The sequence below is a fragment of the Peromyscus leucopus genome, chromosome 1, assembly GCF_004664715.2.
Source record: "Peromyscus leucopus breed LL Stock chromosome 1, UCI_PerLeu_2.1, whole genome shotgun sequence".
Classification (NCBI taxonomy): Eukaryota; Metazoa; Chordata; class Mammalia; order Rodentia; family Cricetidae; genus Peromyscus; species Peromyscus leucopus.
In genome coordinates this window covers 129,476,816-129,497,550 of record NC_051063.1, presented here as the reverse complement: position 1 = coordinate 129,497,550, position 20,735 = coordinate 129,476,816, and the positions used below count along the sequence as shown (strand labels likewise).

The 20,735-nt window shown below is 40.2% G+C and overlaps 1 protein-coding gene across 2 annotated transcripts in view; it reads right to left on the bottom strand.

Moving 5' to 3' along the window:
* Nucleotides 1–20,735, bottom strand: part of Gabrb3 (gamma-aminobutyric acid type A receptor subunit beta3) — a 240,549-nt gene that overhangs the window by 13,013 nt on the left and 206,801 nt on the right. For both annotated transcript variants that reach the window (XM_028894676.2, XM_028894675.2), the window contains exons 7-8: nucleotides 3,925–4,077; nucleotides 483–727 (exon numbers count right to left, since the gene is read on the bottom strand). In XM_028894676.2, the coding sequence (XP_028750509.1) occupies nucleotides 483–727; nucleotides 3,925–4,077 (398 nt within the window). The remainder of the gene's footprint in view (nucleotides 1–482; nucleotides 728–3,924; nucleotides 4,078–20,735) is intronic.

Sequence of the window (20,735 nt, the reverse complement as noted above, 5' to 3'; positions counted from 1 at the left end):
ATGGAGTTGGAAGCTGTGCTATGCAGAGACCAGAGCCAGCAGCTCTGCAGACCTCCTGAGCCTGGGGCCTTCATGCTTAATGCTCTCCTCATGTGACTGCCACCAGCAAAAAGGATGGACCAGTGAGGTGACTGCCTATCACACTGCCCACAATCGGGGCAAGCTGGATGAGTGAACTGGTAATCTTACAACTAAGGGAATAGTGAGCTCTTTTGGAAAATGACTTTTTTCCATGTCAGGAAAGAGCTATACACTCCAGAGTATTGGTTATTCCTGATTCTGTTCTTTTTAAAGGAAGGTGGGAAGAGAAGTGGGGCCTCTCCAGCACCTGCTCCAATGTTGGTTTGTTGGAGAGGAGCCCTGGGGGCTTGCCCTAAGAACATTTCACAGCATGTTGGGCAAGGCCACCTGCCCAGCTCCCCAGAGATGACCTGGGAGTTTAGGTTCTGTGGGGTAGAGTGCCCAGGCCATGGAGAGCCTACCCGGTTGCTTTCGCTCTTGGAGCGGTCATTCTTGGCTTTGGCTGTCTTCTCTGCAAGCTTCTTCTGCCTTTGGGGACCTCTTCCAAAGAAAATGTAGTTGACAAAGGCATACTCCAGAAGGGCCAGGAATACAAAGACAAAGCAGCCCATCAGGTACATGTCGATGGCTTTGACGTAGGGGATTTTGGGCAGAGTCTCCCGAAGGTGAGTGTTGATGGTTGTCATGGTGAGCACGGTGGTGATCCCTAAGAAACAAACACAGTATGAATACTTTATCCCAGATTCTAGTCTCCATCCCACTGCAATGCATTCTAAGTCACTGGACTTAAATGTCACTGGAACAAACTATGCGTCTTGTGGCAACACACCACACTTGGGAGCAGTAAGCCTGCACAGGCCTCACCCAGCACTCCTCAAACACAGTGAAAGGCATCTGGAAAGAGTGGAAGGCAAGATGTCTGGGCCATCTGGAAGAATGTTCTCCCTTGAGTTTTAGAACAAATGCAGGTAGTCCCAGAAAGTAACATAAGAACCAAGTGCCTGGCTACAATACACCAGGAAGCTGCCAGTGGCTTGTGGCTGCAGGGACCTTACTACTAGGGAAGCTGAGCCTGGCTGCCTCTCCTATTCCATGCCTTTCTGGAAGCAGAAGATGAGGAATTATTATTGACTGGGGGAAACCCAATTCTAAGCTCAAAGAGGGAGGACCAACAGAGCCAAACCCAGAGGGCAGATTCACTCTGGAACCATTTTCCTCAAGTAGGAAAGAGTATCCACAAGCTGGGTGGGAAGGTTAGCTTGGAGGGAAGTGTGAGAATTCTAGTCCTATCTGGAGTCTCATTTTCTGACACCAAGAAGTTCCTCTGTAAGCATTCTGCTGAGTTCTTTCCGAAGTTCTGCATAGAGGATTCGTGTCTGCATATGGCAGTTGGTTGTAGTCCCTAAGACCAAAGAAGCAGCGGATTTTGTAACCTCCCCTCCCATAGCAGGAGACATAGATCCTCCTATACAGAGGTTACAAATTAAGTGAGCCAAGGCCAGAGTGATCAGAAGACATGCTGAGTAGAGACATGACTAGGTCTTGTTGAACACAGGGAAGTTGTGCTTGGGTGGGTAACTAACCTCCAAGTGCTACAGCAAGAATAAGCTTGGAACCTGCCTTGGAACCTGTTATATAGCAAAAGGAAGATGTCTGAAGGCACAGCTCTAAAGGCCATCCTTTTCCATTAATGCAACCAACACCCCTGAGTATGTGCTAAACACTTCCCCTCCATTCTCATGTAAGGATCTACTCCCCTAAGAAGGCCTCAAAGGGAAGAGACTGGCAGTGACTTTTTTCATTCTCTCTCTCTCTCTCTCTCTCTCTCTCTCTCTCTCTCTCTCTCTCTCTCTCTCTCTCTCACACACACACACACACACACACACACACACGCGCACTCACTCACATATGCACGTCAATGGTAAAGTTTCTGGGGTAGAGCCAGAACTGTAGGGGAGGGTTTATGTTTATTGTCTTGGTTTGCAGCCCTCTGGATGCCCATCTGCTCACAGAAGCACGTTTGTTCACTCTGTGTTTCCCAGAGCTGGTCTGGGGCTGTAGATCTCAGCCTTCCATAAGGGAAAAGCAGTACAGAAGCAAGGTAAGGCTTCTTCAGCACCCTCCCTGCCCTGACCCTAGGAGACTGCTAACAGCACAGAACAACAAGGAGCCAAGAAACTATTTTTATGCATAATTGCAAACCACAGTTGCTTGTGAAATGTTTGGAAATCTCAGATGTCAGAATATTTTAAGACTCCCTTTAACATTACATTCATGTGCACCTGGGGACTTTTAAAAATTTGAATGTGGCAATGGGATAATTACAGTTTACAAATAAATGTGGAAACACTATGCAAAAGCTACAAGATTAGACATCCTCACCATTCTTCAAAAAATTTGCCATGTTCACTGCTACTGTTTTTCCCACTCCTAAGAGGCAATCACCAGCATCTATTTGCTTAGCAATGATGAAAGCATGTCCCCCTTGATGGCCTACCACAGGGTGAATGGCATCATGGGGCTGTACATATGAGTGGAAAAGATGACATAACCATTCAAGAAGTCAAATGGTATGGCAAGGTATTATAACTGTCTTTTGAAAACTAACAGGATTCCCCAAAAACTACATAATCTCCTCTGAGGATGGTGCTGCCAATGCTAGGTTCTTATCTGGACATCTCCCATTGGCTCTAGGATCATAGCTTTCTGTAGCCCTCTGGGAGTCAGGTTCACTAGACTTCTGTAAATACCCCTTCTGTTATACACCTGGTACCTGCACTGGTCCAATGCATCCAGTGACATTAAAAACCTGCAGACAACCTCTGCCGGTTGCACAGAAAACTAAGATTTTAAAAAACCTTACCCTTTAGGAATACATAACCATTTGAATCTAGAATTCTTAGCCCTTGGATATTGGATTCTTTCCAGAGTGCTATTTTATAAACGGGACGACTTCGAGAACTCTGGTATGGAAAAAGTCTACCCCAGAAGACACTTGTGCAAGTTACATAGCTGTAGATCCAGCACAAGCGTCCACAGATGCACGTTGTCACGGAAAATAAAATGGCAGAAGCTAGCAAACAGCAGAAGAAGGTGAGAGGGAGAACTGGAGCCCTGGGATACGCCTTTGTGTTAGGCACATTACCAGCACATGTGTTGCTAGTTTTTTCCCTGCAGTTTTTGAAAGCTCCTTTGTTCCATCTTCAGAAACTATATTGAACCCAGAGAAAGACTGGCTCATCACCTCTTCCACTGATGTATTTATGGGATGACTTTGTCCATAAAGTTTCATAATAATTAGCTGAGTAGAGACTAGTGCTCCTGAAAATATGTTTTCCTTTAATAAGCAAATCCTAAAAATAGTGGCAGAACCTAGAAGACATATTGCATATCAATTAATAATCCCATTATTAAATAACCAATGGGCAGCAAACTTCACTGAGATTCTTGGGAATTACTCATAATTAGTTGCTTATTTCAATGCTCATTACATTGTGTAATTTCAATTATGTGCTATAATATTTGATCATTTTTTTCCTATGACTTGAAAGAGAAAAAAGCTCAAATTAATCAAATCTTTCTGTCTGTGGAATCATTTTGACCAGGAAATATTAATCTTTACTTTAACATCAAGTGTCAAAAATAGTTTTATGATGCAGATAGTCTGAAAACATATTTTCCCTTTCATGGGCATGCAAATTCACATTTGAGTCTTATAATTAAATTAACACACCAAGGGACTCATGCATGAAATTACTGTTTCAAGATAAAATGTGTCTATGTGGGTAAAGCTGGTGTCACGATGTGCAGAAATTGTAGTTGCACTCTGGCCTTTAAATTTCCTTAATACTGTAATGATGTGGTCACTTTACATTTTAGATAGGACTTCACATTAGCACATACCAAGGGCAACTCGAGCAGCAGATGCATCATAATTGATCCAGAAGGACACCCAGGAGAGGATTGTGATCAGTATTGAGGGCATATATGTCTGAAGAATGAAGTAACCAATGTTTCTCTTCAACCGAAAACTCAAGGAGAGTCGAGGATAGGCACCTACAGTAAACACACAAGGGCACAGTGAAGAGCCATGGCAGTCCGCTCCCTTTTCCAAAGTTCACCAGCATGCACCTGCAAACCCCAGGAACTGGAATACCACCCACTACCATGCAACTTGGAATGGTGTCTATAGAGGACTGGAGCAAGGAGTGTATATCAGGTGGCAAGATAATGAACAGTGAGGGCATTGTTCGCAGGCCAAATGCTCAGCTGAGAACTGTTTCTGGGGAGGTTTTAGGAGTGGAGTACATGGAATAACAACACATGTTATTTTCACTTTTTTTGTGAAAATGTGCTGTTTCACTTTTTTAACCTTTGTAGAGAAAGTAACTTTGGTACAAGACTTCACTAAGCAAAATGGGCTGTCTGCCCATCCAGAGGATTGGAGCTACAGAAGAAAGGGTAGTTTAGTAACACATAGAGCTGGAAGGGTGGGAAGCAAATGCAGTCTCAGAGAGAGCTGTGGTGCACACTAGGGTGCCCTGCTGGCCACAGCAATAGCAGGAAGAGAACCTTAGAGAAGCACTTTTTACATGCAAATTCCAGTGATCATCCCAGGATTTATATCCTGGGCTCTAATCACTACTGCGACCAGACCAGGGATGCAAAAGCAGAGCCTTATGATGTCACATTCATATGGCATTTGTTCACCCTGTTTTGTAGTTTTTCTCAGAATAAGGCAAGTGTAACCTGTGCTTTCTCCTTCATTTCAATACCACATCACCAACTGCAACTGTTACAATTGTCTCAGCTCCCAATCCTTGGGATAGGAATGAGGCTGGCAAAAGCCCAAAGGGACTTTCTAACCACTTTCTACTTCTTGATTCCTCCCCCAATCTGTTGAGGGACAGGGGTCTCTCTTCTCAAGGTAGTCTAACAAGAGCTTCTTAGACTTTCCCACATTACCTTTTCTTATCTGAGAAATGTTTGCATGCTTTCAAGTATACAGGTGTATAATCAATGTTGACTTATCATAAATCACTAAGAAGTTCAGTTTAAAAGAAAACGCTGATGTGTATAATTTTACTATTTATTGAAGGAAAAGGCATGTTTGCATGCCAGTGAGATGAACACACTTGCTTTTGTTACATAAGGGACTGAATTATGGCTGAATATTGATGCTGCAAGGTGAAGAACATATTGGATGGTTTCAGAGTTAAGCAATGTCTTATCCTCAGTGCTCCAAATGGCACTTCACATAAATAGGTACAAATCAGAAGCATGTTTAAGGCCATCTCAGAAAGTTAGGAATTCCATTCTAAACTCAAACCCAAACTCAATGATTTTTTTTTATGAAACTCAAACAGCCATTTTAAAACCCTAACGTTCAAACACAATATAATCCAAAGATATATTAGCTTGACATGTACATCTGAGGAATAATGCTATGACAATATGAAAATCTTTTGTTTTGCATAATTAAAACATTATGTTTCTAAACACTAGAAAACTTAGTATGTGCAATCAAAACACTGACGTTCCTAGCATGCACAGTCCTGAATCTGAGCCCAAGTGTTCTAGGCAACATTCGGTTGGCATTGTGTGCTATGATAGCATACACAGTGCAAAGTCATATGTGTGTGCAGAACCAAGGCCACAATGAAGCTGTGGAATGCAACACATCTGAACACTGCAAAAAACAAACAAACAACAACAACACAGATTCATCACACCTTCTTTGACCTTGAGTTAATCTTGGTCATTGAATATTTAAGAATCTTTTACTGTTGAAAACCTCATTTTCAAAGGCTGTGGCTTACTTCAGGTGACCTTGACTTTCCTATACAAGACTGAAATGTTTCCGCTTGCTGCATCCTGTACATGTGTTTTCCACACTTTGCTCCATGTTTGTCCCTGTATGGATGTCTTCTGCAGCAGGATCACTCACTCCTATGTCTATTATTTTACGTGAGGGCATCTTGTTTTAGTCCCTGACTGCCTACTTCACTGTTACCCACACTTCCAGCCTGAATTATATAAAAAGAAAATAGACCATTTACTAAGCTCAGCGTTTAAAGATTCGCTGCATGGAACTTCCTCCGTTGTTTCTAGTGTGTCTGTGTAGTTTGCTTTGAAAGGCCTGATCAAATGCACATATCACATTGTCAACATAACATCAACACTGTCACAAATGACACAAAATATGTATAAACACAATTCAAATGCTTCCCAATTTCTCACCAAATACATATACATGAAAACTGGTTTATAAATAGAAGTTCCCGAATGTTGTGGAGTTAGGTGATTTCCACTTCTGAAGAAGCTATAAACAGTGTTCTTAAGAACGACTTCATGCAGAGCTCTTGTGTTAGACTGATTCTTTAACGATAGATGGCTAGAGGGTAGGGCACTTTTTGACAGTTACTAGCTGACTTTGTAGAAGGGGCCCAGCGTGCCCTGTCCCCATCGGCACTTTTCCCAGTTCCTACCTACCCCTGCAAACATGACCCTGCTGGGTGCTTCTTAACGTTTGACAACTCCTGTAAGATAAAACATGCAATTTCAACTGCTTTCTAGGTAAGAGATCTGCCACTGAGCTACATTCTCAACCTTCATTTCTTTGGTTGAATATTTCTCGTATCTTTATTTGTTCTCTGTATTTAATCTTAGTGTCTCATAATAATTCCCATTTCAGTTTTTCTTGTTTCATCTTTTTTATTTTAGACCTGACCATATAAATGCTCACATGGATTGAAGGTAAGCTATTTCCCAGTTACATGCTTTGAAACTTCTAATGGGTCTGAATGGGGACTTAAGAGACATTTACCTTTTTGTGTATAATGATACCTATACATTTATTTTTCTCTTGTGACTGCTGTGGGTTGGATGCAGGGGCTCAGGTATTCTAGTATGCACCCCATGCTGAGTTCTAGCTCCAGTCCTGTCTCTAAAAATGTTTTTCTACATGGAGTCAGTGTCTCTGTAGGTTACTAAGGCTGGCTTTGAACTTGCGATCCTCCTTCTTCAGCCTCCCTGGAAGCTATGATTATAAGAATGTGCCACCACACTAGATTCTTTATGATTGCTAAGCCTTCTTTTAGCCTCAGTTCATAACATATTCACCTACTAACCTATTCTGAGGGTTGGCAATTATTTCAGAGTTTGACATGAGGTGGAATTCTACATTGAATTTTTGCCCCACCTTTCAAATACTATCAGTGGATTGAAACATCTACAAAACAGAGTCAGCACAGATGCACAGTTCACTCCATGTAATGGGGAAGTATTTCCATGCTGTGCCACTGAAGATTCCCATGAAGGCCTGTAATCTGCAGGCCCAGACTCTCCATTGCACTGATATCAGTACAATAGGACATCAGCACTATCTTATACTCAAAACTCTCCTGTGTAGGCAAATGGATTAAAATGCTTGGGAATGAAGGTTTCTTCATGTTCTCACAACTAACTTGCTTTAATTTTTACCATGCCTCTGCATAAGCATGCTAGTGTTCAGTCAAGAGTATTTTCAGTTCCTCAGTATTTGCCCGTTACTTTCTGACTGAAGATTCAAATCCACTGTCTTTAGAAAATGACTTCCCTTAGCCACAGTGGAAGGTCTTGACACAATTCCATTTGCATGAATCCTTACTGTGTGTTCTCTCCAAATGGCAGTGGTCACTTTCTTGAATTGTTGTCCTTCTTGTTAAAATCAAATTACTGATATTCAAAGAAATTAGATCATTGTCCGCAGCTGTACATTCTCCAAGATGCTTGTGAAGAATGCAATGGCAATGCTGAATGAAAGCCTGTCTCACAAACCACACACCCAGTGCATCCACACACCAATGTGTGAGAATAGCAGCATTTAGCTCATTCTCCAGACTCTGAAATTGAGTTTAACGTACAAAGCATTCAATATCTTCACTGCATCTTAGTTTGAAATCATATGGCAGCGTTAAGATCTTAGTGAAGTAATTTCAGCACTGAGTCTTGGTTTGTGATTTGATGTATTAGACCATGAAAGTTATAATCTGTTGTTCTTGTTTCTCCACTGTATATGAAACAATCTTTGTTTCAATCACTATAGGTTATGTTATACCACAAGAACCAGTGCTCCCAAATCCCAGTGGTTTGCACAATGAACTTTTTTCTGAGCTACGTAGTCACTCAGTTCTTTCTATCCCCAAACTGTGGGATGTTGTAATTGAGATGCCACATATACTTACCACTTGTTTCACTGGCCATGCCTCATTGCCAACCTTTATGTCATCAGAATGAGAATGTTTAATCCCCTTCCAGGAAAGAGCAACAAATATCTTTAAAATGCAAATAAATTTACCAGATTTCTCAAGTTTCCATTTTCCAGTCAAATTTCTTAATATTTTCTAGAGTATAACTTGAGAAAATCTATTCCAATATAAACTGAAACCAATACAAGGGAAGTGAAGAACCACTGAAATTGGTGGGAAATTGGCTCTTGGACAGGACTGGAGACATAGACAGAAAGACAGAACCAAATTCTACAAGATCATCAGAAACATCTATGAAGACAACATTAATCCAGTTTCAAAATACATGAATTTCTAGAAATTTGCCATGAGGAAGAGTTTAGAATTAAGAAAATGTGTTGTTTTTTTTTCTAATATATCTGTCTAGCAAAAGCACTGTTTTGAAAAAGTGAAACATGATTTTAGCATTTAGATCATGCCCTATATCCTACTCTGAGGTATAAGAAGTAAGCAGAGAGAAGTCGAAGCATGAAGAAAGAGCAGTCTCCAAGAACACCTGACCTACAGCAGGAGACTCCCACAGAGGCAGCCTGGGCAAGTGCAAACTACCCAGAACAACACTGAGGAACATGTTACATTAGGCAGGCACCTACATAGGATTTAGTGATTTGGGTTTCCCATATAATGACATCAAATACCCATAGATGAAAAAATTCATTTGGATGAGGGGAAGAAATTATTATAAGGTAAAGAGTCCCCATGAAGAAAGAGAGGCCAGGAATAAGATTCCTGAATGTCAGTAAACTTAAGAAACATCAGAGATGAGAGCTATTCTTTCAAGAAAGGCCTTCTGCCAATTCATACGCATCTTACAGAGTGTGCAAGTCTTCATGTAGCTCTGACAGACCATGTGCTGCTATTGGCAAGGTTAAACATGCTATGGGAAGTGTGTGTGTGTGTGTGTGTGTGTGTGTGTGTGTGTGTGTGTGTGTGTGAAATTTCCCATAGAATCATAGCCAATGGCTAATACAATTGAAAAGCAGTGAGTACCCTTCTAGAGAGCAATAAAAGCTCCAAAATGATAACAGAAATGCAGGGCTCTGGTCTGGTGCCTGTGTGCCAATGCAGATATAGGCAGGTCCCCAATAGATGCTGAGTCAACAGGCAGAAGTACAGTCCCTGAGCAGCATACTGTTCCAAGTCAGGGCTTGCTTGGCAAAAGTATCCAGCAAAGATGCTGATCTCAACCCTTTCTCCCTAGATGCATTGAGAGCTATGCCAAAACCAGGCTCTAGACCTCCAATCCTCCTAAATTTACATCACTCTCTAGGCATCAATATTTTTGAAGCTCTCATTAAAAATGTGCACATAGACTGTCAAGCTAGCTCTGTAGACTGAAAACAGCCATACCAATGTATTTGTAAGGTAACACCATGATATTTCTGGAGCTGAGGCAGAGTGGATCTATACACATGTGCCTTTTCTTTTCCAGGCAGCTTCTGAAGGACTCTCATCACTGTCTTCTTGATGAAGCACCAATGCTATTCTTGGGCCCTTTGTCATGTTATCTTATTCACTTATAATTTACCTTTTACTTGGCAGGGTGGACCCAAATTAAAAATAGTGCACTTTGGGTACACTGTTCATGCCTGCAATTCCAGCACTCAGTAGAAAGTTCAAGGCCAACCTAAGATACACAGTGATAACTTATATAAAAAGGGGTCATGTGATTAATTTTCTTCTCTCTCTTTTTTTTGGTTTTTCGAGACAAGGTTTCTCTGTGTAGCTTTGCGCCTCTCCTGGAACTCACTTGGTAGCCCAGGCTGGCCTCGAACTCACAGAGATCTGCCTGCCTGCCTCTGCCTCCCGAGTGCTGGGATTAAAGGTGTGCGCCACCACCGCCCGGCTAATTTTCTTCTCTTATTACTAGTTACTTTAATATGTGCTGAAAAAAATCTAGGAAAGGAAACATGGGAAATGGAAGAGAAGGAAAAGGAAAACAGAATTCAAGTTGAAAATACACCTCAAGCAGACTGAGTGCCCTTTTAGCCTTCCACAGTAAAAGTGTGCTTTTGACTCATGTAATGCTGCCACAGAGATCAAATATGCATTTTCATGGTCAATCTGGATTACCCCTGTTTGTGAGGCTGTCCAATCTCGCAGCTCCTCGATTTTCTTGTGTATAAAATCAGGGCAATAATACAACTAGCAATAGAAGAAAAATGGGATAAATTACAACTCATTAAAATAAAAAACTGTTATGTTGAAAATGATTATAATCAAGAAAGTTAAAAGATAAGCCAAAGGATAGAAATAAATATTTCCAAGGTCTATATCTGATAAAAAAATCTTTTATTTAGAGCATATAAAAATGCTTATTCCTCCTCAAAAATATGTCAGATAAATAACCAAATTAAGAGATTGGGAAAGGCTTAAGATAGGTATTTTTCTTAGAAAATAGTCTCAGGGACGCTTGTCAGGTGCAGAGATCCTCAGCTGGATTTCTCATTAGAAAAATGCAAGTCAAATGCACAATAAGATACCAATTCATCTTAGTCAACAGTCTGAAAGTTTCTCAAGAGGTTAGAACATCACATGAGCTAGTAATTTCACTTCTAAATACACTCCCTTGGAGAATGAAAAACATGTCTATGTATTATCAAATTAAAATTACAGTGCAGGGTATGGGATACCTTCTTACAACTTATTGGTTAGGGAGGCCCCAGAGGTCTTCAACAAAACATGTTGCCTTTGTTACCCAGCATAACTACATGGTAAACCTTATAGCTGAGGACAGTGAAATCTTTGGTTACAGGACACAGAGAAATCAATTTCAAGCCCATTACAAAAACGTCTTCCCTGATGGCTAGTGTTCATAGTGTCAGAAGGAGTTGGGCTGGTTGAAAAATGATACTCATGATCTCACCTGCACAGGACCCTGCATGTTATAATACCAGCCTGCCAGGAAAGGACCACCCACTGGTGTAACAGCAGCATAACCATTATTGGGTAAATAACTGCCTTCTGATTTCATTACGTTTCTACCCATAGACTTGGTCTATTCTCAGCCTTGTTCAGAGAAACTTCTAACAATGGGCACTAATCAATACAGAGATGCATTACTGGTCTAAGTGTTGAAATAAGAGACTGAGGGTTCAGCCCTAAATGGGACACCTGTACTAATCCCACCACCAACAAAGCTCAGGGATCATCAAAGAAGAGGAGGGAGGAAGAAATGTAAGAGCTAGATGGCAGGAGGAGTGCTGGGAAGTGATGTGTTTTGGACCTGTCATGCATGGCTATCATATTAATAAGCTCACAGATGCTGTGGTTCTACAAAAGACCTCCACAAGATCATGGCAGCTGGAATCCCAGAATAGATGGTATGGGTCATCTCTGAGTTACATCGTTACTAAGGAACTATTAATAGGTTATAGCAGCTGAATAGTCATTCTTTTTGAGGATGTGGCCACTGGTAAGTTTCCCATGCTCCAGTGGGTGACTTTGTGCCTGTATATATACTGGCAGCACAAATTGGACTGAGTGGGGAATGAAAAATAAAAAAGACATTCAGTTGGGAGAGGGACATGTTGGAGGAAGTATGGGGGGTCCTAAAGGGGGAAAAGAGGCCAATGTCAACATATTTCATTTTATATATGTAAGAAATATTAAAAAAGGAAAATTATTTAAAAGTAAATAAAATTCTCAGATTACAGAAAACAAATACAAACGAATAAAGAGAAAAATGTCCACAGCAAAAGATGTACACAAATATTCACAGCAAACTCATTTCAAATAGCCACCAAATGGAAACAAGCCAAATGTTCGTTAATTGCTGAAAGGTTAAAAAGGATCAAGTCCACTCATACAATAGAAGATCATTCAGCAATAAAAAGTAATCAAGAAATGACACATAGCACACCATGAGTGAACCCAAAAAATCTTTAAAATGACACACGTGAAAGCAGCCACTTACAAGGGACTTGATCATGAGACTCTTTACCGGTAGCGCATGGAATAGGCACACACGCAGAGAAATGGGAAGTGGGTTAGTGATGGGGCTTACAGAAGGAAGAGTGGGAAAAATGACTGCTAAAAGCTACATGGCTCCTTTCAGGGGCAGTAAAAAAAAAGTTGGTTGTGTTTAAGGTTGCAGAGACCCACAAATACATCAAACATCACTGAATTGTAGACTTTAAAAAAAAAAAAAAAAAAAAAAAAAAAAAAAAAATAAATAATACAAAAATAATCTCGCGTATCTTGACGGATTTCTCCTTCCCCGTCCAATTGCTCCGCCTTGTTGCAGGTTCTCTGCCCGTCCCAGTCGGTAGTCCTCCTCCTCCGCGATCGGCGTGGGCATTGTTCCGTTGCTCTTCCCGTCTTGCTTTTCTCCCGTGGCCTCTTGCTACATTTTTCCTCTTTGAACGTTTTTTGCTGTGAGCTTGTCTATTTCCATTCGTACCCCTCCTTTTCGAATCCTTTTTTGTCGTTCCCTTTCATTTTTTTCCTTAGTGATCATTTTCTTTCTCCGTCTCTTTTTTTCTTTCTGTAGAAACACACAACAAGCAAAAACTGATTTGTTTAGCCTGTTCCACTTTTTATCCTCCCTCAGCCAGTTGAGACGCCGTGGTGACCGCCTCGCTGATCCTCCCCTGTCCCAAAAGTCTTTTTTCTCTCCTTTTGTTTCCTTTTGTTCTGTTCTTGTTATTTCTTTCTGCTTTTTCTTTCGTGTTCGTGATCCCCCTTGACTATATGTAATTAATTCAATAAATCAATCAGAAGAAGAAAGTCTACTATGTGTTTACTACTAGGAATTACATGGCCTAATATCAAGTAACAGGTGGATTATATTGACAATAAATATATATTTTTCTCTCTTTCCTTTTCCTTATTTTTTTTTAAATCAAAACATTCTCACCATTGAGAATATTTAAACATGTTTGCTAGCGTCTCAAAGGTAACTTCAAAAGATGCAGGCAGATAAATAATTTTATAAGGATGTAGGTTAAAGAATTTTTGAAACCCCCTGGCTTCTGTGGTGGGACAGAGGTCCGAAGCTCTAAAAGGCAAGTGATTTCATGGCAGCACACTCAAACTCAAGCTGTTCCTTGGCACAGACTGGATGTTTGTTCTGAGTCTGCTGTTTAGAACTCGGGAACTGGGTGTAGGGTCCTGCCTAGAAATGCAGGTGAAGGGTTTGCAAGGATTCCCAAAACAAAGAAAATGGGGAAGGGAGGAAGGAAGGGCAATTTCTCACTGAGTTCAAGGTGAGATTAAACAAAAAAAGACACAGACAGTAACCCCATCATCATTGCTTTGATTCTCTATACCTACAACGTCTTCACAAATAAAGGACTAATGGCAACAACTTGTCAATGAGAACTAAGTAAAAGCTAAAGTTATGGGGTCCCTAAACAGACTCTTAGAAGAAGCTTAAGTGCATGTATTAACAGCGGGGCACACAATCTCCAAGGGAAGCTCAGTTTAACATAATCTCAAGTAAAGAAACAAAAGCTATTTTTGAAACTGACTTTTAAGGAATTCCTCTCTGAACAGTTTCATATTGGCTGTTGAGGCCTTTGTCCATCAGTTTCACCATTGGCTATCCCAGCCTTTGCCCATATTTCAAAATCCTTTGAAATAATGTCAGAATACCCTTATCCAATTGTTCTCCAGAAAAATAAGGAAGAGAAAACAAATAGAATCATTAAATAATCTATTCTCCGTCAATCTTGTAAAAATTTTAATCTTTCAATGCAAAGAACACACACACACAAGCCAAAAACTCGGAGTAAATTCAGATTTAGCAAAAACTGGACATTACACATTTTGGTAGTCTGCAGGACAGACATTCAGAACCAGTATGAAAGACAAAGTCCTGATTTGGTGATCCATAAGCCTAGAGTTCTGAGTAGCTGCTTCTCTACTGTGAGCTAAGTACATTTGTTAACATCTCCTTAATTCAGTATTTCCTTAATCCCTGTTCTGTAACTTGTCTATGATTCTCATGCTCTGCACATATTTTCATTAGTGTTACACACAATGACTCCAACCTCCTGACTTTAAATTTCAAAATCTTTTCTTAAAAAGGCACACTCTGCTGGATGAAGCTTCCTCTAACTGTTACCAGAAAAAAACAGAAGCATCTGATCCATATTTTCCGTAATGTGATAATAAATGCCCCTTCAATTTTTTTTACTCTCAGATTAATAGCCCAAACAAAATATCAGCAGACACTGAAATTATTCTAAAAACTGAAGGAGATGAGTATTAAAAGCACTGTTTTGTTACTGTAAACAGATAACTTACAATACAGTTTGGCATATGTCTGTAAGGTACAGGTTTCTGGGTGTTAACAAACACTGAAATCCATGGATTCATAGGTTTCATCTGTAAAGTAGAGCCATTATTTCATAGAACCTACCAACATACTTCTATATTCTTTAACATTGGTTCCAATAGCTAATACTATGTAAATTGTCTGTCTGTCTAATTTTATGAGACAAGATCTTGATTCATAGTCTAGACTGGCTTTAAACTTGTGATCCTCTTTCCTCTGTTCTCCCAAATGTGGGCATTGTAGCATCTACTGCCATATCAACCAATTTTAAGTAAAAAATTAATCATCTGATAGTGAGATTATAAATAAATGAAAAGCAAGAATGAGCAAACAATAAATAAGCACCAAGAGTGAGAAGGATGTTGTCAACTTAAATAATGCAATGAGTACTGTTACTTTCAAAGATGAATAAATAAACTAATACACAGACCAAAAAATTAGAGCAGACACACATGCATACACAATTTCTAAGCAGGGTGTTGCAATACATACATCCCATAAGACAATATGTCTGTCATTTATTTTAAAAAGACAAACAATTCACGGGAAAAGATCTTCACCAACCCCACATCTGACAAAGGGCTTATCTCTAAAATATATAAAGAATTCAAGAATCTAGACATCAAAAAACCCAAATAATCCAATTTAAAAAATGGGGTACAGACATAAACTGAAAATTCTCAACAGAAGAATCTCAAATGACCAAGAATTCTCAACAGAAGAATCTCAAATGACCAAGAAACTTAAAAAAATGTTCATCATCCTTAGTGAAATGCAAATACAAACAATTCTGAGATACCATCTTATACCTGTCAGAATGGCTAAGATCAGAAATACTGGTAACAGCTTATGTTGGAGAGCATGTGGAATAAGGGGAACACTCCTTCACTATTGGAGGGAGTGCAAACTTATATAGCTACTTTGGAAATCAGTATGGTGGTTTCTCAGAAAATTGGACCCAACTATATCACTCTTGGGCATATAACCAAGGGATGTTCAATCATACCATGAGGACAGTTTCTCAACTATGTTCATAGCAGTATTATTCGTTATAGCCAGAACCTGGAAACAACCTAGATATCCCTCAACCAAAGAATGTATGAAGAAAATGTGGCATATATACACAATGGAGTTATTACTCAGCAGTAAAAACAGTGATGTTAGGAAACTGAAGACAAATTTACAGAACTAGAAAAAAAAAAAAAAAAACTGAGTGAGGTAAGCCTGACCCAGAAAGAAATACATTGTATGTACTCACTCATAAGTAGATATTAACTGTAAAGGAGAACCCTGCTACAATCCATAGACCTAGAGAAGCTAGGTAACAAGGAGGGCCCAAGGCAGGGAAACATGATCTCCCTGGAAAGGGGAAACAGAAAATCTCTCCTTGGTGGACTGTGGGCAGGTGGGGATGAGAACTTGAAGTATTGGTTTGGAGTGTGGGTAGAAGGGGACAGTGCTGAAAGAAATGACTTGAGAGGGGGGCTTTATAGGGTTGGGGTCAGGTAGAAGCCTGGTACAAAGGATGTCTAAAAGGATGGCCCTAGCTAAGACTTCTAGTGGCAGTGGATACATAGCCTAAACTGGCCATCCCCTGTGATTGGATTAGTGACTACCCAGGTTGTCACTGGAGAGCCTTCATCCAGTGACTAATGGAGGGAGATTCAGAAACCCATGGCCAAACACTGGGCTGAACTCAGTGAGTCCTCCTGAGGAGAGGGAGACAGAATTGTGGGAGCCAGGGAGGTCAGGCACACTGCAAGAAAACCCTCAGAAATGGCTAGTCTGGCTCATGGGAACTCACAAGGTATGAACCAATAACCAGGGAGCTTGTATGGGACTGACCTAGATTTTCTGCATGTATGAGACAGTTGTATAGCTTGGACTATTTGTGGGACCCCTGACAATGGGTGCAGAGCTGTCTCTGGTGCTTTGGCTGGCTCTTGGGAACCTATTCTTTATGCTGGTTTGCCTTGCCCAATCTGAATACACCATGAGGTGCTTGGTCTTATGGCAGCTTGATAAGTCATGTTTTGCTGATGCCCAGGGGAGGCCTGCCCAATTCTGAGCAGAGGGTAGACTGAGATGGGCAGAGGGACAGTGGGAGGAGGGAGTGAAAAGAGAGGAGGGAGGGGAGGCTGTGGTCAGGATGTAAAATATATAAATAATTTTTTTTAAAAAGACAGACAATTCACACGAAATCCTTGCACAGGCAGCTCATCAAAGATGTTCATCAAGTAGACACCAGAAAATGCACTCAATCTCATTAGCAGGTAGATAAATGGAAAACACAAGACTCACTTACAACCAGTAGGTGATGTCTATGTCAAGTGTGTGAAGCAGGGACCTCAGGCTGGCTGTGTGTGTGTGTGTGTGTGTGTGTGTGTGTGTGTACCACGGTAGGATGTCAATCAAGAACATTCAGTTGGGCTAGTGTGTACCTTGATGGAATATGATGCAAGGACCCTCAGGTTGACTAGTATGTTTGTGTACCTTGGTATGGCCATTTCAGAAAGCAGTTTGCCGTTTCAAGTTAAGTTTGAGCATTCCCAATTTTCATTTTAAGCATGTACTTAACATTCATCTGCACATATATTTATATTCAAGCAACATTACTCCTACCTGTGTACATGAAGTGGAGTATTTCTATAGATTATGATTTATTTACAGAAGAGCATAGTAAAAATATGAGTGAAGTATAGTGTGAAGATGAATCAAATTCCCAATGTGAGGCTGAGGTGGAGAACAGTTGCTAAACAGTTCAGACTCTATTACACCCTTAAACAATGCTCAGAACCAGGTGACCGTGGCTACAACGTCATAAGACAGTGGCTGTTCTCAAGGATAGAGGATTTCTATTCAAAGGAGGCCGTGGGGACAGTTAGTTCAGGATTCACTTCTTGCAGAGTTGCTTAGACCCACACCTGTGTTCAAAACATATTTCTGTGTATGTGTTCAAACAGAAACATTATGAATATTAAAATTACATGCATCTCTTTATGGAAGTTTCTATATCAAATCTTTCCTCATGGTGTTGGCTCAGCCACTCAACTTGGGCCCCTTTGAATATCTACCAACTAAAGGTTGACAATCCACTAAAAATTCTCATCCCTCCATGCACCTTTTCTTTTCTTTTCTTTTCCCTATCATTGGGAATGGAGCCCAGGGAGTCTGTGTAACCAAACAACTGCTCTACACTTGGCTATACTCTTTCCACATTATTGCTACTTTTTTTTTTTTTTTGATGAACTGGGACTAATTTGGTTTGACATTTGAAAAATTAAATATTCATTAAATATTGTTGGTATATCCAAAATATTTCAATAACACTTAAGCTTTACTATATTTAACTAAACAGAAACTAGGTAAAATAATGGAAATTGTTCTTTTATTGCTACTCCTGCCGTGATCCACGTTCTTATCTGAGTTTGCCATGAAGTTATAATATTTGTCTTATTAAATATTTTTCTGAGGGGAGTGCTCAGATTCACTTATTAAGTGTGAGTGTTTAAAAGTTAAATTCAAGAAATGAAATACTTACAATACTCTCAAAGTTTGTTTAGAAGCCCCAATACCAGTTCAGGTCTTGACCAAAAGAACCACAAACTATAGACATGGTTGGATTGTACATATTTCCTGGAATTCCGTTATAAAAGTTCCCGAGGCTCACAAAGGTAGACTGATGTCTATTGGCCACATGAGTATGCTCATTTTTTTCAGTAGCTGCTGGAGGCAGTCTGCAGCCTAGCTAGGGACCAGATGCAGATGTTAGATAATCCACTCCTCTCTTACCTTGTTTCCCACTATCCTTAGGGGCCTAGTTCTCCTTCCCATAATTTGGTACTTTCTTAGAAAGAACACCAATGCAGGTTTCCAGAGCTGAATTCACATTGCTGCTTGTAAGTGCTGAGGAATCATTTAAACTCATAAGCACTTTCATAAAAATTAGAATTCAGAATGAGGAAGGAGCATGGCTAACTGACTAGGGTTTCCTCAAGAATCAGTTGCTTACCCAAGTGCTTAATGAGCATAATCCACTTTTTCTTTTCTTCTTCCTGGTGGACTTTGCAGGGAGAACTCATGTTTAGAGTTTGGTTAAATTGTTAAAATCCCAAGTATATGGTTAAAAACAAACACATTTACTCAAAAGACTTTTCTAGAACATCTGATAAAGTGTAGATTAACACTTGGCGGATGACAAGAAATGATACCAGATGTGACTCAAAGCTTTCCAAAAAAGAAAAAAGAAAGAAAACAAGAAAAGAAAAGAAAAAGAAAAAGGAGGAGAAGCTCAAGGAGGATGAGCGGAGGCACTGGCAGGAGGACTGCTCACTGCAGAGTGTGAATTAACTGCATTAGCATAGGACAGAAAAAGGACAGTAGATCAAATGGAGGCTAGCTTCTGAGCAAAAGCGTGGAGGGCAGTAAAGAATGAATGTTAGGAGGCCAGAGAATTAAATTCAGTAACTAAGAAAAAAGTTTAGAGTGCTAAACTGAGTGCTCATCATGAGTCAGAGATTGAAGCCAGGGAAAGAGTTTCAGAGTTGGTCAAGGCTTAAGGAATCTGGCAGCTTCTGGCTAACACAGCAGCTGAGCATAGGAGGGCTCAGTGGTAGGTTGTTGAATTCTTTCTTTTTTTACATGACTTCTAAGTGTTGTATTAAGACATTCCAGGGTCCTGGGTTAGAATGTGGGGACCTCCAACCCCAGTATCAGTTCCTAAAGGCCTGCATAGTAGCCCAGCTCATCTCGAACACGTGGCCTTTGGTACAAAATTGACTACAAAGGCGTTGAATACAGATGGCACAAAATGGTCCAATAAATACTGATTCTCCCAATTTCATATTTTGTACAGCTCTTTTTGTAAGATGAATTATCTGTTTTGTAAGAACTCATATAACATAAACACTTGGCAACTGACCACTTAGAGTTCAGAAAAAGTACTGATGGACAAGTGTCAAAACTTTGACCTGGAAGTACTACCCCCATTGAGGCTTCCAGTAACTGTCATGCCTATGAGGCAGGTCTGAGAGAGGAGCCCTTAAGACCTGAGATCCAGATGTGCCAGCTCTCTTGGTTCCTGGATCCTGGACACTGGAAGTAGACCAAGCAGAGTTCTCCAGAGAACACCACTGGACTGTGCCACATCTTTCCCGGACCCTGTAACCTATCCCTTTACTTGTAAGTTATCCCACAAAATAAACTTCCCTTTTAACTACATGGAGTTGCCTTAATACTTCCACCAATTGGTATGCATGGAGAGTCTTGAGCATCACTCTAGCTATTCTCTGGCACTCCTACATCAGTTTGCCTGTGTCAACACCCCTTCAATTTTCTAATTTATTTGTTCGTTTATTTTGCAGTGCTAGCAGTTGAACATGAGGCCCTTGAACATACTTGATGCTACACTATCAATCAATATCACTGGCTTCCAATTTTCTTCTACTTTATCATAAGCTAATGCATTTCTAAAGTATGGGCTCCTAGAGGACATTACTGGCATAAAATTGACACAAAAATGTTACTGTGGTGGGTTGTTAGCACTGTGTAGCCTGACTTTCTTTTCTAGATGTATCAAAACACCTTTCAGAACACTGGGATCCCTGCTTGGAACTAAAGTGTTTTGTTTGCTTGTTTGTTTGTTGTGGTGGCGCTAATGAATCCAGCTGTCCTTCCATAACTCTAGAGCACAGCTGCCTCATTACAAGCAGTACAATCCTCAGGTCCCATTCAGGGACAGGGAGGCTTTATGAGAATTTTTTTCTTTGACATACCATATTTCAATCCTTGAGTATAGAATGTCTCTGAGTTTTGTGTTACCTCTTCTGTATAAAATATTTATTTAATTATCTCTTCTGCAGAAATGATTCATTTTACTATATACTGCCAACCAGTGTATACTCTCAATTCAACAGCTATGCATGACTCAAGCTACCTCTCAAGTGAACAGAGACCTTGCTCTTTTCTAATCCTTGTTAGACGGTTTGTTTCTAGGTGATAAAGTCCTTTCAAACCAGATTACTAATTGGAATTGTATTAATTCATAACATTTTTCTAGTGGACAGGGAAAAATTAAGGATTGCGTTTGGCTTTTAAAATATCTTTAAGATGATGGAGGTTATGCTATTTCTTCATGTGTGGCTCAG